Source organism: Danio rerio, chromosome 16 (assembly GCF_049306965.1).
Source record: "Danio rerio strain Tuebingen ecotype United States chromosome 16, GRCz12tu, whole genome shotgun sequence".
Classification (NCBI taxonomy): domain Eukaryota; kingdom Metazoa; phylum Chordata; class Actinopteri; order Cypriniformes; family Danionidae; genus Danio; species Danio rerio.
Window position 1 is genome coordinate 21305434 of NC_133191.1, and position 27347 is coordinate 21332780.

The 27347-nt window shown below is 36.2% G+C and overlaps 1 protein-coding gene and 1 long non-coding RNA gene across 9 annotated transcripts in view; one reads left to right on the plus strand and one right to left on the minus strand.

Annotated features, from left to right (window-relative positions):
- The window catches only part of hdac9b (histone deacetylase 9b), a 160131-nt gene that overhangs the window by 111570 nt on the left and 21214 nt on the right, over window positions 1–27347 (minus strand). For 2 of the 8 annotated variants that reach the window (XM_073924734.1, XM_073924732.1), the window contains exon 2: window positions 12973–13092. The exons of 2 other annotated variants lie outside the window; for them this stretch is intronic. In XM_073924734.1, the coding sequence (XP_073780835.1) occupies window positions 12973–13072 (100 nt within the window). In that variant the 5' untranslated portion in view covers window positions 13073–13092. Of the gene's footprint in view, window positions 1–12972; window positions 13093–15037; window positions 15369–22315; window positions 22382–27347 lie in introns of those variants that run through there. 4 more of the 8 variants (XM_073924731.1, XM_073924735.1, XM_073924730.1 and 1 more) reach the window with 4 other exon arrangements.
- LOC141378092 (uncharacterized) overlaps window positions 8366–27347 on the plus strand; it is a 42802-nt gene continuing 23820 nt past the window's right edge. Inside the window, exons 1-3 of the long non-coding RNA XR_012391737.1 lie at window positions 8366–8480; window positions 23806–23888; window positions 24124–24246. This is a non-coding gene — a long non-coding RNA (uncharacterized lncRNA). The remainder of the gene's footprint in view (window positions 8481–23805; window positions 23889–24123; window positions 24247–27347) is intronic.

The following is a 27347-nucleotide window of genomic DNA, read 5'->3' on the forward strand; positions in this document are numbered from 1 at the left end:
ATTTGCGCGTGAGCAGCGTATATTTGAGAGCTCGCAAGCAGTTTTGTCCACAAACAGAGGAAATCGGTGCACGAGCATCACACAAGGTAGAGAGCAAAGTTCTTCATTGTTATGTGAAGAAAACAACGTTATTGTTTGTATGAAGTAGCCTACTTCATTGAGAATATGTGCCACAATTTTACATTGCTGCTAGACAGGTTTGCATCTCAATCTCTTCAGCACACACGAGATTCAATTGACAAAATACCAAGTTCACTCAATTTTACTTTGCAGCATACAGGAGTTGTTGGTCTACTGCTGCCTCATTGAGGTTGTTTATGTAGTTTTAGTTAATCACAAGTTGATCACCGAAGACATAACATAGCACAACGAAACTTAATGAACTAGACAGCAGTAGACCTGCAATTTCTGTGTGATGTGAGGCAAAACGGACTCTATTGTAGTGGAACTCGTTCTTGTGCAATATGCTGTGGAGACGAGACGCAGCACTGTTCAGTACTTTTTCCAAAAAATTAAATTTGTACTTTTATATATCTGAGCGATGTTCTTTCATAAAAAAGGTTTTTTTAATAAATACAGATCTTACAACATACATAATCTGTTTACATTTTATTTTTCTGTTAAAAAGACTCGAAAAGACTCGAAAATCAAACTGTAGGACTTTGGACTTGACTTGAGACTTGTTGCCTTTGACTTGGGACTTGACTCGGGACTTGCCTGTCTTGACTCGGGACTTGACTCGGGACTTGAGGGCAATGAATTGAGACTTACTTGTGACTTGCTAAACAATGACTTGGTCCCACCTCTGCTGCTGTTACACAAGCCCTGTGGGACATCAATTTGACCCTGAAGCACGACTGGGCTTATTTTGATTAGTATTTTCTGGGTTTGTTATAAGGACTTGGCAACCTTTCTCTCAAACTCCACTTTTAAACACATGGAGCTGCAGCTTCAGAGCTTCATGAAGCCATGAAAGTGAATAAAAGTGCCAGTAATTTGCGATGTTGCTTTGTAAAGAAAGAGTATGCATCTCTTTGTATGCATATATGCCATGTAGTCTGTAATTGTTTTGATTGTACTTGTGCTATTAAATTAGCATGTAGGTTACATTGTTTAATATATTGTTTTAAAAAAACTTGCCCAAAAATTGCCATTTTTAAGCGCATAAACCACTGCTCGAATGGGTTGAATATTTGAACTGGTAAATTAAAGAAATGTTATGGCTACTGTATCATAATCAACCCAGGTAGCAAAGACTTCTTGCCCAGATTTTGCATAAAACTGGAACAGCACTGGCATACAGCTGGGGGGCAAAACAGAAGTGGCACAGTTTTTAAGGGGCCACACAAGACAAGGGCCAGATGTCAAAATGTACAGTAGTATTTGGTCCAGATGTTAAAACTGATATGTGGGCCCATCTTGACCCACATTTTAAATACATTTAAATTATTTTTGAGTAAAGAAAAAACCTACTAGCCAGGTCACTTCGAGAAAAAGCATGCCCATAACGCACACAAAGTGCAATGCTTCATTGGTTTATTAATTTCATTGCAGTGATTCACTGCTTCATTTGAGTGCATTGTGTCTGACATTGCATCGCTGAGTGATGGAGTCTCAGCTTGCATAATAAAGGCTGCATCCAGATACTATTGGCCAGAGCTGGGCCAGAGAAATTTTGCTATGTGGTTATTATACAGTATTTTACTATTTAAGTTGCCATTTGACTGTAAATGATCCAATCAAAACATCAAAGCTATAAACATTATGATATTTACCAAGAATATTCATTGTTTTCTTCACACATCTCTTCTCATATTACAAATCAAGAGTGCACTTCAGTGACACCGTTGTCTCCATGGTAATGAAGTACAATAGATTCAAAATATACATTTGTGGTAGAAATGACACAACTCTATTGTAGTTTGTTGTGTTAATAAACCATTTTCAGTACTTACTTTAATGTAATCAAATTGATTTTTGTATTTTTAATAAATAATAATAAACTTAAAAAATCTAAATATGTATAGATTTATACTGTACAGAGATGGGAGGTAACAAAGTACAAATACTGGTAGTTTTCTGGTATCAGTACTTTACTTTTGACTTTTACTCCCTACATTTTTACACAAATATCTCTGCTTTCTACTCCTTACATTTTAAAATCGAACTCGTTACATTTGCTTTCACGTGTGTTGTGGCAATCTATATAATTTCTTGTAGATTTTAGAACATCTAGAATATTTAACAATGACAGCCTCCCTATATTTTTTACCCTGCTACTCTGAATATTCGGTCTGAAATAACATGTAAGTAGCCTGCTATTCTCTCGTAAATCCACCAGAAACATGCTGTCGACTGACTTACTGAATGACTGACCCACTCTCCTCTTTCCCTAAACTTAACTAGTAGTGTTTTCAAAAGCATTGATTGACCCGCCCACCCACTTCCTTAAACCCAATCAACAGTTTTGAAAAAAGCAATCCAGAAAATGAAAAGCCCTTGCCTGATTTTACCACGTTTTCAGATTTTACCACATTCTCACCCTGTTATTTACTTGTGTATTTTATTTTTTTGGTTTCTATTTTTTTTTTGTCTTACCCGCTTTCTGGAACAGTTATTGACTGGACTCGTAGCCCACCATTGTGGTCATCTCCTTTTTTTCATCTTAAGTCTGCTGACATACATGGCGAGCTACTGGGCAAACTGGTAACAGCGAGAAAGCCGTCCATATGGACATATGCTGGTAAGCGCGAAAAGGAAAAACCCCATAGCATTCGTTTCGAAGACGAAATGCAGCCAAATATACTTCTGGCTACATAATTCACGATCTCCAGAAATGTATATAGAATTACATTTTTAGAATAAGTCTATGTTGCAACTTTAGGAATTAATAGTTTGTATAATAACCCTGATGTTCAATTACAACAAACGAAAACATTTTCTGCACAGAAAAAGGCTGTAAATGAACATTTGACATTTGAACACTGCAGATCTTGTGCGCTGTATTATGAATGAATAGAGTTCTGTGCATTTCTTGGTTGTTGTAGTTAATAATCATATAGTTAACAATGAACACTATAGTAAACAGTGTTGTTTTAGTGTTGTATATATTGTTTTAATATCACAAATATTGTAGTTATGATGAAATATTGAAATTAAATAATGAAAAAAGATCATTAAGATCACTTTAATCCATTTATATTATTGACTGTCATTTAATAATCTTTGATTTATTCACTAAAGATCAAGTCCTGTGATTTAAAAGTACCAGAGTTGAATAAATCCTCCTATAGGTTCAAGTGAGCAGACAAAAAAGATCTTGTTTCTGTCAGCTGGCCTGATCTCCATTCTGCCAGCACACAGCAGCAGTGGATAGATGAGGATGACACGTGTGATGGGCCACTGCTACTGAGAGATGGAGCAAACCACAGACGCATTTGCACAGATATATCACACATTTTTTTCCTCTCAAGCACATGCAAACACAAGAATCTGTCCATTTATTTTCATGTTTTCACATCCACAGGCCTTATAAATAGCAGCTTTAAGAGAAATGATATATGCAAGATGTTATGCAAGGTGCTACAGGCTTAGAATTATTGCTTCTTTTACCAGCAGGTGGCAAAACTCGGTGAACGCAGTTTAATTTGCCAATCCAATCACTCCAAGAGGCAGTTCTGTAGGATTGAGGTTGCACAGACTGTCAACAAGTTTCTGAGGAAAACTGCTTCTTTCGATCCAAATAAGCGCACCATACAGAGAATGTGAGCCCAATGCAGGGCTGTAACCACAATAGACATTGAGGGCTTTTAAGAGGACCTTTAGTCCCAGAAGTACGATATGAAAAATGTTGCCCGCCAACATATTTTATAAGTAAAGCTGAAGTGAAATGTATTAACCATTTCAAATATTTCCCAATTAATGTTTAACAGAGCAAAGTTTTTTTTCTTTTTACAATATTTCCTGTAATGTTTTTGTTTTTTGTTTTTTCTCAAAAAGTCTTTGTTTTATTTTGGTTAGAATAAAGAAAAAAAAATTCAGGGGGGCTAATATTATATATATATATATATATATATATATATATATATATATATATATATATATATATATATATATATATATATATATATATATATATATATATATATATTAGGGGTGTGAGTACACTGGTCTCACAGTTTGGTTCGGTTACAATTATTATGCCATCGGTTTGGTTCAATTCGATATCTCAGTGCATCACAGTACATTGCTGATTCTTTCCACAAACAATGTGATATTTTACTAAGCAAAACAATAATTCTGGTGTTAAAATTTATATTCTTTTGTATTAATTTTATCTATTTATATTAATTTTGTTCTTTAATGCAAGCAGTCAGATATACAATATGTACTAAAAAAACATGTACTCTTTTTGAATGTATCAAACAAGACTGAAGTACATGCACAGAACAACATGAGCATTAATAGCAAATAAACAAATATTAAATATTATCCCACTTGCTTTTTAAGTGTTTTTGAGTGAGTAGATGCCTATGATTAATCACTCAACAGAAAAGTCTGCCATAGGCTCTAACAGTCAGCGCAGCTGTGGCGCTGTTCAGGAAAAAGGTTTACATTTATTCATTTATTTACAGATACACTTTTAAAATTTCTGCATAAACGGCTTGATAGGGAAATTTTTTTTAAATCATATGAATAATTTTATAATTAATTAATAATATAGTTTTTTTTTACTTAATTTGTTAATATACCTTTGCAGGATAAATTATTATAATCAGGCTATGACAACTCTATAAGACTTATTTGATGGCTAATGTGACTGTCATGTAGCGTCTGCGATGCTAAAGCCGGACAAAATATCTAACTGGTATGCATCACTTTAAGACAGATTTCAATCGGTCTGCGCAGTGTGGCATTAAGTCGAATGCACCTAGTGCCATGAACACTGATGTTAAAAGGCTGCGGCGATCAGCAAATCCACTATGGATGATGACACGGTGGAAAAAACTCGCTCTGCAGACATGCTCGTGTCTGGATCCACAAGTAACGTTATTGTTGTAAGAGCCAAGAGGAAAGATAAATGTTACCTCACAAAAACACCAGCAGGTCAAAGAGGCCACAGAGAGAGAGTTTATGGTTCTGATATCCCTTTCAGAAAAAGGCTGTCCAACAAACTCACAAGCAGTGAATTGTGCACAATTATTTGCTTTTTAGGTAGTTGGAGCGTTTTACCAACTCACGGTCTCCTCCCTTGCCATAGTAAGCTACCACCATATGACATAAGTGATAAATGACGTTAGTACATAACCGGTTATGAGTCCCAATTAGTATACAAATGTGGGCCACTTTAGCCAGTTATGTGGCACTGGTGGTCATTCTTCGGCTTAGACAAAATGAATGTGAGCCTGAAGTGGCCCACTTGTACAATGGCTAAGGGGGCAAATATTCAAATTCATATATGAGCCATTTAAGGCAAAGATTTTGCACTTATGGCAAAATGTAATCTGAATGTGAGCCTAATGTAGTCCATGTGGAAAATGGTAAATTTGGCACAATTATTATGGCCCAGTTATTTTAAAACATATGTGGGCCACTCTTGGCGAAAATTTGACACAGTAAGCTCTGGCTAATGTGGCTGTGAGCCTAAAGCATAGAATATAATAATAATAATAATAATAATAAAAATAATAATAATTCATTTTATTTGTAAAGCACTTTTCCAACATACATGCAACTCAAAGTGCCTCACAAACAACAAAAAAAAAACAATAAAATAGACCACATAAACTTGTCACATATACTCAGATAAAAGCATTCATGTACACAAAATATACGCATATATCTAAATGATCATGCACACAATAGTCCTTACATATGCAAGCACACACCATACATACACACATAAACCTACAACAATATAGATAAAATGCATACAACTTAAAAGCTTGTGTATTCAGACGCAATTTTAAAAAGATGTGTCTTAACACGCTGTTTAAAAACATGAATACTAGGGGATTCTTTCACTTCAAGAGGAAGACAGTTCCAAATTTTTAAAGCATAATGGCTGAAAGAAGTGCCGCCAGATCGCATCAGGTTTACAGAGTAAAATTCTTAAAGTGCAGCTATAGAAGAGCGTAGCAAATGGTTTATATTATATTTTGATAAACAGTCGGAAATGTAAGAAGGTGTCATGTTGTGTAGTGCTTTATAAACCAATAAAAGAATCTAAAATCTATTCGTTGGTGCACAGGTAACCAGTATAATTCTATTAATACGGCTGTGATGTGCTCTCGTTTCTTCAATTTCATTAAATATTTCATTAAATCTCTGGCGGCTGCATTTTGTATCAGTTGCAACTTCATTATAGAACCCTTAGGTAAATTAGTATAAATAGCATTGCAATAATCAAGCCAAGAGAAAATAAAAGCATGAATTAATTTCTTGGCATCATCAAAAGATAGGAAAGAACGAATTTTGGCAATATTTCGTAAATGATAAAAACAAGTTTTGGTAACTTGATTAATATGAGATTTAAAATTAAGATCGAAATCGAAATATCCCCCAGGTTCTTTCATTCTTTTTAGGATTGTAAACCTAAAGAACAGAATTCTGCTTTAATCCTCTGTCGCTCAGGTTTTTTGCCCACAATAAGATATGGCAAATGTGGCCCGGTTATTTTAAAACATATGGCAAATATTCGGCACAGTAAACTCTGGCTAATGTGGCAGTGAGCCTATAATGGCCCAGAGAAAATATGGCAAATTTGGCCCAGTTATCTTAAAACATTTGTGGACCACGTAGACTAAAGTCACCACCATGAAGAAAAGTGTTTGCTTTAGTTGGGCTCATAGCCCTGAACCTCTTAATATCCATTTTGTTTTGGGCTGCTGTAACTTTTAAGAACTTTGCTTGAAATTGTATTAATTACAGCAAACAAGTCAAGTAAAAAAAAAACTAAATAAAAAAAAACAAAATAAAATGAAGTGAGGCACAACCTGTGATAAAAATAATATATAATTCACTAATGTTCACCAATCTTTAATTTATTGTTAGAAGTAACATAATACCATGCATGCACATGCCACAGAATTATTTATAAGCTTATTATAAGCAAAAAAAAATTATATGGTTTAACTTCTGCTCACAGAGACATCCATGAGCAGCGTATGATCCTCAACAATGGTAACTAATAACAACTTGAAGAAAATTCACAAACATCACAAACAGGATACTAAAACTGACAAAATCAACAACGTCAGCATAAACAGCAGAATAAAAAGCAAATAATGAAAACTGGAGTATCAATGAGCTATAGAATGTATTCATACTGCAATGCATGCTGGGATTTTTGTGATTTGCCACACCCAGGGTGTGTAGGATGTAGGGTTCTGGTTTATTTGGTTGAATTCTGGCTGACCTGGCAAATAGGAGTGGGCCACCCAAGTGCCATCATTTTATGCGGTATGTGGGCCAGATGTAAGTGTCTGGTGTGGGCCAGATTTGAGCCACTTGAATTTTGCTAACTGAATTATTACTGAACCAATCACCTTGACCTTGTCTATGTCTAAATTCATTTATTTTGCTGCCATGTAATTGGCTGATTAGAAAATCGCATTATCGAGCACTTGAACAGCTGTACCTAATAAAGTGGCTGGGAAGTGTATATATGCAACAGTCTGAGTGGTATGCTTCTTTGGGGCTTCTCGAAACTGTGACTCTCTCAGATGTGGGAAAGACAGTGAAGGTGGATTTATCAGAGAACAATATGGCATTATTGAAACAATGCTTGGCATGATCAAAAGTTTGACTTTAGCAGCCCGGCACTGTGGAGCTCCCGGTGAACAGTCTTGGTGGAAACAGGAGAGTTAAATTGCACATTCAAAAAACGTTTCAAATATATACCATATGCTACAACACCTGCAGTATTTGTAAGTTTAGTCCTCAGCTTGGTTCTCAGTGCAGGTGAAGTGATACACATGAGTGAAGAGAAGCAAGACTATTAGCAAATCAAATTCGAGAAAAAAATATATATAGCTTTTAGTCTGAAAATATGCTTATTGCCAACCACCAACAAATCTGATATGCTTACTTACCTTACTGGAGGTTTTGAGTAAGTAAAATAAGCAGGATCTGTGTTTGTGTGTTGACAGCCTGACTAAAGCTTTCCTATTAGGTTTAGGTTTTGGTCCCTTCAGAATTCAAGGTGTGGTTAGAGCATTGGTCTAATGCTAAATATGTTCATTTTAGTAGGCTTTAAGAGATGTGTGCTGGCAAATGCAGGTAAGTTGTTTACCTAGTGCTTTGGAAATGTAGACAGCTCAGTTACTTTAAAATCTGATGCTGTTGCTTAGAGACCGTGTTCTGCGTCAAGCCTGAAATGGCTCCCAATATAGAGCACAATAGCTCTCGTTCTGCTCCACCTCTGTCTGCACTCTTATTGATTGATCTCCAAATGGATTAAATATAAGATTAGATCACTGGTACGTATGTAAGCTCATCATTACGCTGGCTCTATGATTCACAACATACTCTGATCCATAGCGAATCACAAGTGTGAAACTGACCTTTGCTGTTGTCTTGTTAAGGTTCATTTTGGCAAGGAAATATTTACTTCAATGCATCAAAGAGGTGAACTTGGCTTTGTAGCTCATATCTTTTAGATACACCAATAATCTGAAAATAATAGGATACTCTCAATGGATCTTCCTTTTAAGCAGAGATTTTAATTGCTATAATCCTGTAATTTCAAAAAATGTTTTCTATTGTTCATGTACTCACTCAACTAAAGAAACATACTGATAAGCTTGTCTTTTTTAGGCTCTTCACCCAAATTGTCTTGCCTCCATTGGCCAGTTAGTAATAGCAAACCTGTTGCTCATCATGTTATTCTTCTTCCATTTCTGAGAAACCGACAAATTACAAAAGAAGCTTTTCAGTTTTTAGAGTCAAACAGGAAGCCGATGAAAGGACATCTCATGAATGCACTATCCTATTTATGCAAGGATGTGTGAAGCTTTCAGCGTTTCCTCTTTCAGGCACATTACACTTCCCCATCCAAGTTTCTCTCTCACAATAACAGCTAACAAATTCCTGCCCACACTCCAGAACGTCACAATGAAGAGTCAAGAGGAGATCCAAGTTAGTAAAAAAGCACATTGGTGTATATATTTATATATCGTCACCTTAGAATTATAGGGTTCTATCTGACATTTTTTGTCAAAATTGAGTTATTGATATATTTTTATTAAATGACAACTTGATTACATTATGGTATGTTTTTTATAAGATTTTAAGACTTTTTATTTAAAAAAAACAAAAAACAAATGTTACACGCATAGGGCCCTATCATACACCCGGCGCAACGTGTAGCAAGGCGTGGCGCAATAGTCTTTTGGTACTTTTAGCTCGGCGCAAGGGTCATTTTGAGGTGTTGCGCAACACTGTTTAACTAGCAAATGCATTTGCGCTCAAATGTGCGCCCATAGGCGTTCTGGTCTAATAAAGCAGGCGTGTTTTGGCGCGTTGCTATTTTGAGAAACTGTAAATAGTCTGATGTTTAGACCAGAACAAAGTCGGTCTATTGTCTAGCGCAAAGTGCGCCTGGCTTACACAATACACACAAGATGCAGAGCAATACGCAAATATCTTTACATATGAAAAAGATATTATATCTTAAAGATATTTATATATATATATATATATATATATATATATATATATATATATATATATATATATATATATAAAAGGATATATATATAAAATGATATATAGAGGATATATAATGATATATAGAGGAAATATAAATGATTAAAATATTACAAAACATATTAATTTCTAGCCTACATGAAGATTTAAAAACCACTGCCTTGCTTTCTTCATCTCGGGAGGCTTTTTCGAGTTCATTCAATTTGCTTTTGTATAATGTTATTATTATTAGCAGTATTATTTATTATATCCATATTTATATTTGTTTTATTAAAAACAAGCTTAGATTTGTCCACCTGTCAAATTTTAGACCATATGGGGCATGGCAGGTGTATTTGGAAATAACTCAGTTTTTTGACCACACTTGGTTATTATTGTTCATTTATTTGTTTGCTAGAAATTAGAACTGAATTTAGAAATAGTTTTGAAACAAATCTTTGCGCTTAACAAACGAAAATAATTATTTATAGGCTAATTGATGTCTGTGCGTAAAGGTTTCCCTATCCACGAGAGCAAAAGCTAAAGTGAACTTACTTTACGTCAAAATGCGCTTATGGCGCGATGCAGCTGGCTCTTAAAGGGAATGGGAGATGAGGCTCTACTTGGTTTACTCTCAAAACACACCAATAACTCATTCTAAAAATAAACTCAAGCCTTTTAGACCATGCGCCATGGCGCAAAGCGGATTTTCCCGTCCTTAAATTAGCTAAAATGCGTTCTGACACGCCCTGAAAGCGTTTGCGCCCTGCGTTTTGCGCTCTGCGCATGGACCATCAAAATAGAGCCCATACTGTTTGCTATGGAATGCAAAAACTTTGAAGCTCAAAATCTCAAAATCATTCAGAACGCAGATAGAACCATTAATCCCAATATATATATATATATATATATATATATATATATATATATGTATATATATATATATATATATATATATATATATATATATATATGTGTGTGTGTGTGAGCACAATTTCACACAAGTAGCAGTGCGATATGGCTGTATATTGGCACTTGTGGTGATATAGAACAGACATAGAACATTTCGATGGCATAACCATGTATATAAATATTAAAATCAAACACAAAGAGTCTAATGTCCCTTTTGAACGAGAAACTACATTTTTCCACCATTCATTCACATCTGCAGCAAACGTCAGAACAGCAAAAACCATTGCTACTTCACAAAGTCACTTTAGAGCTAGTATTTGAATGATTCTCTAGTGCAATGTCTAAAATGATGACAAAACAGGTGACTTTGCTCACATTTTAAGATTATAAGGCTGAACGGCATGAAATGTCATCAGTCAGGAGTCATTTCCCAGTATTTCTATGTTGCAATCGGGAAATCACAATAGTTAACCCAGAAAAAGCCAAAGCAAAGCAAAGCAAACACTACCAGTAACATTACTGCCTATGGTATAAATACAGCATAACAACATACAAAAGAGAGAGATCACTTAGATAGTCAATTACCAGTTTTATAATGATTAGGGTTTTCCCCCTCTAAGTGCCTATTATGTCTTGTGGCAGAACTACAACTGTCTTTGCTCTGTTCAGTATGACAGGCTGATGGATGCCGACAGACTGTATCTCCGAAATTAAAAATTATTTAAAATAGGCACTATCCTTATAAATGAACTGCATATTTGCTATCTAAACAACTACATTAAAAAAGCCTTAAAAAGTCTCAAAAGTACATTATGTTGTCCAATAGCTACAATATTTGTCAAACTGTATAGTGAGTTTTTTTTTATCTGCCGTCACTCTAATTTTGTGGAGTAATACAGAAGGGTGGAGAAGCTGTACGAGTGCTGTTATTGCAGAACATCACACGGCTATCAGCCAGTTTGAACAGAACTGTTGTTTAAATATTTATCCATTTATTGCATTTGTTTAGGCATCCATTACATTTGTTGTTTTTAGTTATGGTAACATGCCATGTACCATTCCTTCTGGGAAGCACTTCACTGGAAATTGTTTTATGCAGTGAAATTGTGTATGTAAAAAAAAAGTTATGTAATGGCCTCCACTCCAGACCTTAATATCATAGAAAAAGTATGGGACCACCTGGATAGAGAAAGTTGTGACAACCTAAATCTAAAGAAGAAGTGGGAATGGTTGATGTTATATATCCCATTATTTCATAAAACATCCAGACTCTCTCCTCTCCAAAACCGTTTAAGTTAGTTTTGTACCAAAGGAGGTCAAATTAAACACTGCCCTTTATTATTGCAATAAAGAGACAAAAAAATTAAACATGGATATGTAAACAGTACTGCACTAGTGCTTTAGGCATTAGCTGGCACTGTATTTAAAAAGGACTTTATTCTCATGATTGTAAAACTGAATATTCATAATCATTACTCCAGTCCTCAGAGTCAATCACTTTCCTCAGAAATCATTATAATATGCTCATTTGATTCTATTATATAAACAGTTCCATTTAGAACTATATTTTACTGAAGAACCCTGTTTATGCTGTGGTTAGGGGTTCTTCATTTCCTGTCTATTTGTTTTTCAAATCTAAAAATACAACAAAACGTGATCAGCTGTTTTACAGAGTCATTTATTTACGGAGTAGCTATCACATAGTGTGCATTTTGTTACTTTTGACAAACTTGCCCATATAAAAAAAATGCAATAGACACTGTAACGTCAAACTGAATTTTGTATTTCTGATGCAGTGAAATATTATAAGCTCATAATCTACAAAGAGACAAGGGCACTCAGTTTTAACAAAACAACAGACATAAAGGCATCATAGAGGAACATGTATTTTCTGTTTTCAGTTTCACTTCAAGCTCTGTGATTTTTACTAAAAGATCTCATCAATAAAAATAAAAGTAACCTAACTGGTGCATGCTGTTGGCCAAGTATAACGTTTTTGTTTGCTTGTTTTTGTGTTGTTGTTTTTTTTTACCTTAACAGAAACTGCAAGATGTAAGACCAGACAAACATTGCGTAATAATAGAATGTGTGTTAACAATATTAATATCAATAACATTAAAAGACTTTTATTGATAAAATATTTATTAAACTATTTTTTTTATACAAAGAGTTTTATTAAGCACCAAAAAAAGAGTTCTACTGTTGTTACAATTATTGTTATCAATATGTTTTTTTTTTTGTTTTTTTTTTGTGCACAGGGCCTGTTAGACACAGTTTAACAATTAATTTATTGAGTATGTGATTTTGCAACTCAATTACAAACTCTTGTTTCATATATCTACTTCAACAATATTACACTTTAAATTCACTCACCATAACCCCAGAATGAGTGCCCTGCTCTGTTTAGAGGTTTAAAGGGAAATGGGTGACCTCTCCTGCCCAGTCCTGATGGCCCGTAAGATCTGTTTGCCATGTAGACTTCACAACCTTTACCTAAAGCATTTAATGCAGAAGAAAAATATGTTTACTGTGTAGCACAGAAAAATAGCAACATGATCATGTGATTCTCTAAATTGAGCTCAGGTGCATTCTGTTGCCACTGATCATTCTTGAGATGTTTCAGCAGTGAATTGAAGTTGATCTGTGGTAAATTCAGGTGATTGGACATGATTTGAAAAGGCATACGCCTGTCTATATAAGGTCCCAGGGTTGACAGTGCATGTTGAAGCACAAACCAAGCATGAAGACAAAGGATTTGTCTGTAGACCTCCGAAACAGGATTGCCTCAAGGCACAGGGCTGGGGAAGGTTACAGTGCAGTTTCTGCTGCTCCGAAAGTTCTAATGAGCACAGTGGCCTCCATCATCTGTAAGTGGAAGACGTTTGGAATTACCAGTACTCTTTCTAGAGCTGGCAGGTCATCTAAACTGAGTGATCAGGGGAAAAGGGCTTTAGTCAGGGAGGTGATCAAAAACCTGATAGTCACTCTGTCTGAGCACCAACATCCTTCTGTGGAGAGAGGAGAACCATAAGCACAACCATCTGTGCAGCAATCCACCAATTACGCCTGCTTGGTAGAGGGACCAGACGGAAAACACTCCATGCCTGGAATTTGCCAAAAGGCATCTGAAGGACTCTCAGACCATAAAAAACTAAACTCTCTGCTCTGATGAGACTCAAATTGAAGTCTTAGGAGTAAATGCCATGCAGTACGCTTGGGGAAAACCAGGCATCGCTCATCACCAGGCTAATACCATTCCTACAGTGAAGCATGGTGGTGGCAGCATCATGCTGTGGGGATGTTTTTAGCAGCAAGAAGACTAGTCAGGACAGAGAGAAAGATAAATGCAGCAATGTACAGAGACATCCTGAATAAAAACCTGCTTCGAAGAGCACTTGAATTTCAGCAGGACAATGACCAGAAGCACACAGCCAAAATATCAATGGAGTGGCTTCACAACAACTCAGTGAATGTCCTTGAGTGGCCCAGCCAGAGCCCAGACCTAAATCCCATTGAAAATCTCTTGAGAGATCTGAAATAGCTGCACGACATGAGTTCCCAGCCAACCTGATAGAGCTTGAGCACCTATTAAACACAGGTGTGCCAAGCTTGTGGCATCATGTTCAAAAAGGCTGTAATTGCCGGCAAAGGTACATCAACAAAGTATTAAGCAAAGGCTGTGAATATGTATGTATATGTGATTTTTCAGGGTTTTTTTTTATAAAAATTGTTTCATTTATTGCTTTCATCCATTCATATACCGCCCTTCTTTTATTTTCTCATTTCAGGAACCATTTCAATTGGATGTCACAATATTGGAGAAAATTACAGTCTTAACTTCCGTTTGATACCAATTTTAACAAAGAACAGACAGACTAAAACAGAGTAATCACAAGAAGAAACATAAAAGTCCCAAATTACACAAAAATAACCAAAATAATAAACCTTTAATTAACAACCCTGGCACAACATAAATTTACCAATGAAAATCATTAATCAAATGTAATGATCTCCACTACAAGTAAAACACAACAAACAGTCAAACTTTAACCATTAAAAGTACATTTTATTGGTCTCTCTATGCGTGTTTTGGACATATTCCCAACATGCAGACAATATAAGGTCAAACCAAAAAAAAAATCCTTTTATTATTAAATAATTACTAATTATGTGGGGTTTCTATTGTTTCCTTTTTTACTTTTCCGCATGATAGTTTTTCAAACAACAAAAATGCCAATAAAATTGCTTATACTGAGTTAAATTATCAGCATAAAATATTTAGAGCTGTGATAAGGATCAGTTAATATTACTGTAAAGCATACATAAACATATAAATACATAAAATGTACAATTTCTGTCAATTAAAATCACAAATAAATATATTTTTTTAAATATACGGGATATACTGGTACCATTCAAACGTTTATTGCACACTTACCAGCCCTGATCTTCATGATAAAGTCACTTCTTAGTTGCAACAATTATCTGAGGTTATTTCAGTACACGCATCTCATTCATCCACACTCATACAGTCAGAATTCCTGTCAGAAAGCCACCAGTAGAGGAAGTGGAGTCTAGTGGTCAACTGAAGTTTAAGGTCTCTGAACATTATCTGAGGATATGAAAAGTCACGCTCTCGCAATTCCCCTTTCCTGCTTTCAGTGGTTTGAAAGGATTGAAACACAGCAGTCACGTCGAGTCACTGCTGCCTCTCACTCACTCACACATTCTCAGTCCCACATTACTCAAAGAAACTTCACGCCTGGAATGATTTCATTTTGAACATATTTCAGTAACACCTCATGAATCTTGAGTACTTAAAATGATAATAAAGCAGTTTTTCTGATCATTGGAAGCTGATAGAGTGCATTAGAGACTACTTCTCAACAGTATTTTCCAGTTAATTTTTTCCCATTACCATTTGTTTAGGTTAGCATTTATTTTAATCATAATATTGCAAACTTTAATTGGAAGCAAAGAAGTACCATATATTAGAAAGAAAGAAAAAAAGACAGAAAATACATGCATTAAAATATTAACTTTATTTTCCAGCAAGAAATGGGTAAACAAAAACTTTAGCACAATAGCAAAGTAGTTAGTTAGTATTTAATTCAAGCTGCTTTGACACAAACTACACAATGTAGCGCTATATAAATAAGGGTGAATTGAATAGTGAGCCGACATTTAATCGCACAGCTCTCTGGGCATCCCGAGTTCGAATCCTGGCCTGTAAAGGTTTCCCGATCCTCTATCCACCCTGTACCCCCCACCTCACTACCTCTCATTCTACATCATACCAATAGTAAACAGTGATGGTCTGTTTTGCTTCTTCAGAACCTGGATGACTTCCTGTGATAAATGAAAACATATCCTGAAAGAGAATGTCCAGCCATCTGTTACTGACCTTAAAGCATACTTGTTCTGGAGCAAGACAATGATCCAAAGCACACCAGCATGTCCACTTTTAAAATAATTGAAGAAAAACATAATTCTGACTTCGGAGTGGCCTAGTCAAAATCCTGACCTGAATCCAATTAAGATGCTGTGCTCAAAATGCTCAAAAACCTTCCAGTGTGGCTAAATTACAACAATTCTGCAAAGATGAGTGGGCTTAATTTTTCCCCAGCACTGTAACAGACTCATTGCAAGTTATTGAAAACGCTTGATTACTTTTGTTGCTGCTAAGAGTGGCCCAGCAGCTATTAAGTTTATGGGGCAAACATTTTTTTCACACAGGGCTATGTCGTTTTGGATTTTGTTTGAAAACCTTCATTTCAAAACTGCATGATCAGTTTACTTGTGTTATCTTCGACTAATATTTAAACTAGTTTGATGATCTGAAACATTAAAGTGTAACAAACATGCCAAAAAAATCATCAGTAAGAGGGCAAAGTCTTTTTTTCACATCACTGTTTACACCACACGGACAGACTAGAAGTCAATTATAGGCTATATTATAAGAAAGATATTTTTAGGGTTATGACTTCATAAAATATGATAACAGACATTTAAAGCTTAATTCTATATGCTGAATGTAGATATGATGTGATTAAAATTCAATTAGGTACAGTCTTAAATAAACATTATTATTGGTGTAGTCTTAGAATAACTGCTATGGTCATTCAAGTAGTACTCTGAAAGCTCTACTGTTCAGCTATTTTCAGCTGCAGAGCAAAAATACCAAAGATAACTAGCACTAATATGTCTAAAATGTGTCTTCTCTTTAATAAAAAGCAATATCACAGTTGCAATTGTGCTGTTAGTCTGCTTGGACAGGACCACAGGTATAATGTATGTTATACAGCCTTCAAAGTACAATATAATCTCCTATACCAGAAAGCTACAAATGATGCACATTTTGAACTATTAATATGAATCTCAGTATATTGTCAGTGGGAAAAGTTTGTGGTGCCACTCTGAAAGCTTTCGGTTCTTTCTTTCCCACAGAAAAATACCTTAAAGTGATACTAAGGAATACCCAAGAATACACTCGAGTCAACATTTACTCCCACTTGCTTCATTTCCAAATCCTTTTTTGTCTTCTGTGGAAATCAATAAATATTTATGTACTCTTTTACATGATTCTCAATGTCTCCACACTGTAAAAACCTAAGTCAAATTGATCAAATAAAATGACATTTGTTGACTCAAAATGTACTGGAGCTAATTTTTCGCAATTTGAAAAGAGTTATTTAAGTGATCAATTACATGCTAAGCATTAATGATTAACATCTGCTGTTAACAAGCAGATTTACTAAAGAGAAACACAAAAAATACATCTCACTTCTGTCTTAAAAAATTAAAACACATTTAATCTCTCAAAATCTCAGCAGAGGATCATTAAACAACTCAACAAACAGTAAACTGCAGCTTCATTTATTACTAACCTGCTTGACCTTATTTCTCCAGGCATTTACAAAAGCCCTTTGCAAGATTCAATGAAAACACACAGACTTCAAGAATCAGAGTGAGTCTCATCGACGTTGACACATTTCGTGCTGTAATACAAGTTTTGAGAATCATTCAAAACTCATCTATGGCTCCCAACATGCACTGCAGCAAGGAATATGTTTCCATCATTGAGATCAGACTCTGATTCTTGATGTTTAAGGTGGTTCAGATGTTCAATGTGCTTTCAAAGCTCTGCTGGCTTTCCTTCTTCTGCAACAGGGGAATTATTATCAGTAAAGTGAAAGTTATAGAGTTCCACAAAGCAAACTTTTTTCACATCAGTGGTGATTTCTAAGAAAATTATTATTTTCACCAGGCCCAGATTGGCTAATCGGAAGGACTGGAAGAATTCCCGGTGGGCCAGTCCGTTTTTTGTTCGATAGGGCCGGTGTCCCTAGCTGCTTGCATTCTCAGCGTCGCACTTTTTTTTTTTTTTGACCATAGCCTCACTCTTTTTATTCAATATTTTGCCGCAGCTCCGCTCTTTTTATTTATTTTCTCACAGCCCTATGAGCAAAATGCAGCCTGCAGGTTAATGATGACGTAATTATCATTTGACCTCAAACAGCAGCACCTTAGTGAAAGAATTCGAAAAATTAATATTAATGAATATTAAACCTGCTCAATGAAAATCAGATGATTCACCACAATAATAAATCTGACATAACTTGATCAGAAATCTAAAAAGGGGGGAAAAAGATTAAGCAGCAAATAGACAGTAATCCTGTGGTTAAAAAAGTCTTGCAGGTAACAGTGAAATACTTGGTTTTAATTCCAAATGCACCAGTACAACAGCGCCATTGTGATCCAGTGGTCAGCATGTTGCGTTATGACGCCGTCGACTCGAGTACAAACTTCTCCTGAGTAATTTTTTTGTTTTTTTAATTTTTACTGTTAAGACATATAATACTCTTTGGGTTACTTATATAGGTGTACATATTTTATTTTTATTTTTTATTTTTTTGTGGGACCACCGTTACAAAGGACTGGATGAAAAAGACGTGATTGTGCCATAAGAAACTGAATTGGAAATAATGTTATTTTAATATATTCAGTTGTGAACTGAGGTGGGCTGGTCTAAGGCTTGAAACTCCAGGGCTAAAAAGGAGTCCCACTCCGACCCTGATTTTTACTGATTTTCGGTAAAAAAAATAACAAATAAACTCTGCAAGTTAGCAATAAGCAAAGCTGTTGATACTGTTTGTAGAGTTGTTTAATGATCCTCTGAGTTTATTTTTTTAGACATTAAATGTGTTTTATTTTTTAAGGCTGTGACTGAAGTTGGCTGTGGTTTTGCATTTCTCTTCAGTTATTCTGCTTGTTAACAGCAGGTCTTCATCATTAATTCTCAATCAACACATACTTAATGGCTGCGTCCGAAAACGCATACTTCCATACTATACAAAACGTTAAAATCAGTATGCGATCCGAGTAGTACTGTATGTTCAAATTCATAAAATTCCGAAATCAGTATGCGAGAAGTACCTGGATGACCTACTATTTCCGGCGAGATTCTGAAGTGTGCATCCCATGCACAATGCTATATCCCATGATGCCCCATGAGAGAATTTATGAGTGGGAGTGAAGCGATGTAAATGACGTGGGTAGGTCACGTGATCATGACAAAATGGCTAAGGTAGAACATACGAATTCCATTCATACTGCTCACATTCATACCGTGTAGAACATACTTTTGGATTAAGTTCACACCACACATATAGATTAGTTTTTGAACTTAAATAGTTTGCAGCAATCTTTTTCCTTAAACAGATTTAGTTGCCTTCACGTAATGGCTTTGACAGTGCAGTCCACATTTGCCATAGTGCTGAAATAAATATCCCTTTAAATAGGTGGTCACCAAACTTGTTCCTGGAGGGCCGGTGTCCAGCAGATTTTAGCTCCAACCCTCATCAAACACACCTTATCAAGCTAATCAAGGTCTTACTAGGTACACTTGAAACATCCCTACAGGTGTGTTGAGGCAAGTTGGAGCTAAACCCTGCAGGGACACCGGCCCTCCAGGGCCGAGATTGGTGACCCCTGCTTTAAATAAATGACTCCGTTATTTCAGAATTGCGGGTACATTTAATTTTCTATTCATTTTCCTTAAACTGGAATGATATGTTGTACAAAAAAATTATAATTTACAGTAAACTGAATCCATTATTAATGTTAAATAATGCTTAAATATGTATGATAGGAAACATTTGATTCTATTAATTGTTTAAATTGTTGTTTACCTCTTTAAACCACTAACAGAGTTGACATTTTCCACCATTTTGTGCTTTAGCTCAAGATGCTAACCTCAAACCAGATGTCACATGGTGTGTCTAAAATATAATTTTATGCATTTTCATCATATTAATATTGCTTTTAAGAGAGAACGAGTAAATAACTGAAATATATCACAATAACAGAGTTGACAAAATTTATGTCTGCTAATGATGTATCCCAAACAAGTTGGACAAATTAATGAGACATGTCTAAAGGGCTTTCAGTGTTTCCCACTAGCTAAAAACAATCACAGAACAAGTCAAATGCTTTTATTTCAGTGCTTTAGGAAACTGTATCCCACATCTCTTGGCACTGTGGTTATATAAAAAGCTTCGATATGATGCTTCAGTCTTTATCAGAAATGGTTTATTTCTAATTTGCATTTTGAAATGTAATTTTTGGTTGTTTAAATATGATAAGGGCGAGGCAGTGGAGCAGTAGGTAGTGCTGTCGCCTCACAGCACGAAGGTCGCTGGTTCGAACCTTGGCTCAGTTGGCATTTCTGTGTGGAGTTTGCATGTTCTCCCTGCCTTCGCATGGGTTTCCTCCGGATGCTCCGGTTTCCCCCACAATCCAAAAACATGCGGTACAGGTGAATTGGGTAGGCTAAATTGTCCGTAGTGTATGAGTGTATGTGTGAATATGTGTGTGGATGTTTCCCAGAGATGGGGCTGGAAGGGCATCTGCTGCGTAAAAACTTGCTGGATAAGTTGGCGGTTCATTCCGCTGTGGCGACCCCGGATTAATAAAGGGACTAAGCCGACAAGAAAATGAATGATAAATATGATAATCTGAATATTCAAGTTTTTGTTATTAATCTGTTTATTTTGTTGTTTAAGTTTCATATTCATAAGTGTACATTTTCCAACTTTATAAGGACCTAAAAAATTACATTTGCACTATTCAGCAAAGTGCTAATAGAAAGGCCATTAAAACAGTTTGTGCTCTAGTTTCAAAATGTTCGGTTAATGTTGATTAAGGTCCTGCTTGTTTGTAATTATAAGAATTTTATTTAATTATTTATAATTAAATATTCTCTGGATTTTAATGTTTGTTTTATTTATTTTGGTGCTGTTATTGCCCTGGCATTAGTTTGTTTGCTACATTGTCATGTATCTGTTGTTTTAAGCATAATAAATACAATTTAAAAAAAAAAATTAAATGTCAAATCCAGTGCTATGCCTTTTTTAATCAAAGTAACATAGCTTACCAGAACGTATATATACAGAACAAACAAAAGATGTACTTTTAAATAAAATAATACAGAAGATATCTTTAATCTAACTTTTAATATTGAGACTTGTGCTGCTGTGCATCGATGGATTTGCTCTTCATAGTTTAGACTTTCAGCAGTGAAATTTAAACCGCTCTGAACTGAACTAAACTTCAACTCTGAAAACTGAACTGACAGTTTCAATTTACACACACTTCTATGTGAAGCTGCTTTGACACAATCTAAATTGCAAAAGCTCTAGACATAAAGATGAATTGAACTGAATTTACACAACGAAACAGATAAAAACTTAATTATTTTATAATAATTGAAGCTGGACGTGTGATTCAGGAGGCAGAGATGACCAAAATAGGTCTTAAGGTTAATATCTTTTAAGAGAAAATCTCCCTTAATACACACATAAACATTTAGAAATTAGTTGATATAATTTGTGCTGATATTCAAAATTCGGTCCCACTTTATATTAAGTGTCCTTAACTACTACTTACAACAACAAAAAAAAATATTATGTATTTACTGTGTGTTTAATGTATTTGAGAACAATTGTGGTGCTTTTGAGTGGGGATAGAGGTTGGGTTAAGGACAGATTTGGTGGTATGGGTAGGTTTAACGGTGGGTTAAGGTGTAAGGGATGGTCAACAGTGTATTTACAAATGTAATTACAAAAGTTAATTACAGATGTAATTACATACATGCATTTAATCAAGCATAAGTACACAGTAAATGTATTTACAGAACAAGTACATTGTAACAAACTATTATTTCCTTTGTAAGTACATATTAGTTAAGGCCACTTAATATAAAGTGGGACCCAAATTTCTTTTCAAGTTTTTGAAAAATAATATTTTTTCTTAGAGATGGAAAATGCAGTGACAGAATGCCTTGTTTCTAACACTTAACTGTAAAAAACTGTATAAAATTTGCAATTATTTATCCAAAGAAATAAGTGTCTTATTTGAAGATGTTGTTCTTAGATTTTCAGCTTACACAAATCTGTGGTGAGAATGATCCTGGGTTCACGAGGACTTTAGTTGGCAGTATGGCAATGACACTGCCCCCTCAAGCCATCTGACTGGAGAATCATACACCTGCTGGGCTTCATCAGGCTAAAGCTGCTCGCTGCTGTATAATGCTACACATTTTACAGAAAACGTTCCGAAGAATATGAGTCAGCTGATCCACAGATCTTCTGGCTATGCATGTATTAGCGCTATTAAAATACACTATACTCTGGGGTATTTTTTAGCCATGTCTCACCTGTTTTAGTCAGCCTTCCCACCAAGCTGTCCCTGTGATTTGATTTTTTTTTTTTCAGTCACAACTAATTTCTTGACTTTCATCACACATTCTGTCAGAACTGCTGATCTATGATTAATTATCATCCAAACACTTGAGTAAATGTGTGACTATGCTGATCTGGGGACAGAAAAGTGTGATGTTTTTTTTTTTTTTTTTGGAAAAAAAAAAAACTTTCTCATCTCCCTTACAAATTTGATTAACTTTTAATGTTCGTTTTTCCGTTTGAATGTTATATCCCCAGATCCAGCATGAATAGCACTCTTCTAATGACACTTTTTAATGAACCGAAGATGTGAACATTAGCTACAGGTTGAGTAGTTAACTACAATGTAAGACATATTTTCATTGTTATTTAAAAAAAAAAACAATGAAGGCTTTTGAACAGTTAAATAGTTAAAGGCTGAAAGAATCAAATTTGCACATGTAAAATCATTCACACCCTTTCACGAAGCATGTGGACTTGAATATGAGAATTACATTTGTTCGTTACAGTATGAACTGATTTGCATGTGAATGAATTTTCCAACACCGCATATTAGAGAGAGAGGACAAGCTGATTCTCTTAAATAAATCTGAATTTTCGGTAACACTTTAGTTCAAAGATATATACATTAGATATTGCATTTGGGCCCTGAATTTGCGCCCAGTACTGCCGCTCCCTATACCCAATGTGCGCAGGTTGCATAGGGCACCAACTCTGGAGGGGGGCACCATCTTGGCTGCTATAAATATATATATATATATATATATATATATATATATATATATATATATATATATATATGTATTAATAAACTTGTATAGTGTAAATAAAAAATATATATATTGATAAAATGTTGAAAAATACATTTAAAATGTACATTTTATGACGAACCTAAAAAGTAACATAATTTGTTTCCATGAATCTGGAAAACATATTTTTGGATGTTCAAATATATTAGTAAGGCTAACTTCGCCACTTCTGCACCAAATCTGCCTCAACTGTTGTTGTTTACGTTCAGTTTCTTGCTTTGCTGCTATGCATTGTGCTTTTAACTATGATAGGAAATGTGTTACGACTTTTCACATTTGCCCCTCTTCCCCATGTTGCTCATAATTACACAAACTCAACTATTATTACGAACTTGAGCAATACTTTACAATTCTGCTTGCACACAAGCTACATACACATGCACTGCACAATTATTTCACTGTATGTAACATTATTATTTATTATAATTCTCGATAGTTGTCATTGTTTATTGTTTTGTTTACTTCTTTAAATTTCTTATTGCTGCTGTTCTCTCTCTAGCTGCCAAGTTAACTTAAATTCGTTATATCACTGCAATGATTTATAGGCCGATTTTGTACATTACTACATCATGAAACAACAAAACTGACTAATATTCTGTGATTTTTGAAATATAAAATACGGTCTGACGCAAAATGGCTACTGTTGTATCATCCAGGTAGATGCTGCACACTGGTGGATGAGGAGATTGCCCCCTATGTGTAAAGCGCTTTAAGACCCCAGAAAAGCGCTATACAAAATGTAAGGAATTTTTTGTTTAAAAGTACACTCAATAATTCTTAAAAACTGCAAATGTCTTTAATTTATGCTGACAGCAAGGGTCTTTTTTTTCACAATAGATTATAGTGCAAGATAAATATACATTTTGGCTGTAGTTTGTAAACATGATGAGGAGTGCTTGACTAGCCCATTAGTCTTAATGTCATGAGTTTTTTTTTTTTTTTAATTGATGGTTTCTTCTGTATTTAACATTAAGGTTCAATGTTGAAATTAGTCACAAAAGAAGATGAGGTAGCATGGTCCAGTACTGCTCCAGAGACATCATACAGACACAGCTACAGACACAGGATGCAGTACTGAGGACCGTCCATGTCTACAGGTACAGAGAGGGTTTTATTCCTTACCTTTTGTAAATGTTTGAAATTGGGAATGCTTCTGTAGAAGACATGTCAGTGTTTCTTTTGGTGTAAACTATTATTTTACAATGTAAATATTTGAATGTTTAAGTATAATTTTGAGTTTTTAGGCACATTTATATACAGTTTAATTATTAGCCCCCCTTTGATTTGTTTCTTTTTTCATATATTTCTCAAATAATGTTTAACAGAGCAAAGACATTTTCACAGTATGTCTGATAATATTTTTTCGGTCCTACTTTATATTAGGTGTCCCTAACTACTATGTACTTACATCAAAAAAATAAATACAATGTACTTACTGTGTTTATAATTGAGTTGGGATAGAGGTTGGGTTATGGACAGGTTTGGTGGTATGGGTAGGTTTAAGGGTAGGTTAGGGTGTAAGGGATGGTCAACAGTGTATTTACAAATGTAATTACAAAAGTTAATTACAGATGTAATTACATACATGTATTTAATCAAGCATAAGTACACAGTAAATACATGTATTAAACTATTAATTCCTATGTAAGTACATATTAGTTAAGGACACTTAATATAAAGTGGGACCATTTTTTCTTCTGGAAAAAGTTGTTTGTGTTATTTGTTCCTCTGTGGGGGCATTACAATAAGAATTCACATAGTCCACCCATTTGGCCAGCAGCATTGCTGACTGCTTAAATACCGCTGCAATATTTGTGCAGTGCTCCCAGGGCAAAACTCATTCAAGTGCATTTAGTCAAGACCAAAGCCAATTTGAAGATGCTGGACAGTTGTGCTGCATACCGGCAGGGTCGAATTTAGTCGTTTGGAAGCCCTAAGCAGTTTCAGCCATGTGGCTCAACAGTCCTAAAATGCCCCTTTTGTAGTTTTATTAATTTTGTGATATATTTATTTAGCTTTTTTGTTTTTGTTAAATCACTGAATCTCCCTTTCCCTGTTTTATCTTAATGAAATCTCTACAATTTAAATTATTTGTTTTCTTGAAATAAATTCACAACTGAAAAAACAAATTAATAAATCGACTGCTTGACTTCACTTGCTGGACTGCTCCATGATTGGGGGTGTATGACAAATTTGTGTAGATGCTATAATTAGGTTAAAATTTTATTTGTCAAACCCTCACCATACAAAATAAAATAATTGATGTTATGTGTATAATAAATACTTCTAGTTATTTAATGGGGGTCCCCAAATTTCCTGAGGCCCTAAGCAGCTGCTTATTTTGCTTATTGGTTGAATCCTCCCCTGGTGGTAACGTGCAAACAAAGAAAATGCTACGGTTACTAAAGTAACCCTCATTCCCTGAGGGGGGGAACGGAAATGCTATGTGGAAAACCTTCCACTATGGGGATTTCGTCAGAAATCAATCATCTGAAAGAGTGTAAAATCAGACATCCTTTTGAGCTGAGGAGACTTTTACGCTCAACAGCTAAAGGACAATCGTTGTGGCAAAGGTATATAGCATACCACAACCAACTGAATTGTTTCCTCAATCACCATTGGTTACCTAATACTCTTGAGGAAACCGGCTCCACTCGCAGACTGTAAAACCTAGCAAATGTATTAGGTGTTGCCCAGCCCGCAGCTCTGCAAATGTCTGTCAGAGAGGCGCTGCATACTAACGCCCAGGAGGATGCGATGCTCCGTGTGGAGAGCGCTCTCACCCCTGGGGGACATGGCTCACCCTGGCTTTGAAGGGCGAGGGAGATGGCATCCATTATCCAGTGGGCCAACTTTTGTTTAGATACGGCACTTCCCTTCTGCCGACAACATTAACAGACAGAGAGCTGGTCAGAGGATCCAAAGCTCTGAGTACGGTCCACATAGGTTCACAAACCAAACAGGTCACAATAATGAAAGGGCTGGGTCTGCCTCCTCCGCGGGCAGCGCTTGCAGGTTCACTACCTGATCCTTAAACGGTGTACATAGCCCAAGGTTAGGCTGTGAGGAGAACGTGAAAGTAGGCCGGCCTGAATTCTAGGCACGAGTCACTGACCGAAAATGCCTCCAGGCTGAAGGGGAGGACCTTGTTCTGTCATGTTCGATCTTCGAACGCAGTCCGCAGATACTGCCGGTGGTGTGGAAGTATGGAGACATGCAGATACGCGTCCTTCAGATCTATTGCTGCAAATCAATCCTGAGGATGAATGCATCAGTTGATGCGCTTCTGCGTAAGCATTTTGAAGCACACCCTGTGATGGCAGTGGTTCAAAATGCGCAGATGTACGATTGGCCGTAACTCATGGCTCTTTTTAGGTATGATGAAGTACGAGCTGTAAAACCTGCTCTCCATCTTGGCTGGAGGGGCTGGCTCGATTGCATCCTTCGCCAGGAGGACAGCAATCTACTCGCAAGACAGGGGTGGACGCAGGACTGAGCCTGGTAAAATACACGCCTGTGAACTTGGGAAGCCGTTTCGTGAACTGTATCGCATAGCCGAGTCTGACCGTACGGATGAGCCATTGCAATGGGCTGGCCCGCGCTAACCAGGCAGGCAAAGCCCTTGCAAGTGAACCCGCCCACACGATCGCTGACATGCCAGCAGTGAGGCAGCGTGGAGTGGGTGGGCTCGTCCAGGGAGCGCTGGGGTCCTACGGGAGAGCGAGAGGGGCTCCGACAGAGGGGCTGCGAGAGGGAGAGAAAGGAGACCGTTCTTTCGCGCTCTGTGAGCCATTAACGAAATGCATCGATCCTGTGAGCTGGAAAGCATAGCGTCCCAAACTGGCAGTGTTCGGGCTGTCACATCCATGGAAGGGGAAAAAAGCTCTTTGATTTGATGGTGTTTTTTTTACACTGTTGAAGAGCCCCACTCTCCAGCGGGGGAAAGAGCAAATTCCCTCCTCTCCAGATGGCCCATCTCAGGGATGCTGCGCGGTCCGTTTACCAAATTTAACAGCACCCTGGAGCGGGGTGGCACTGGTTGCCTGCGAGATGCTCGGCGCAGCCGCTTGGCCGGAGGCATAGGCGGGGTGGCGGAGCAAAAAGCTACAGGCGAGCTCCCTCTGTGAAAAACAGTGGATGTGGATGGTTCGGTTGGAAGGGCGGCCTTACGATCTCACCGATAGATTCTAACCTATCG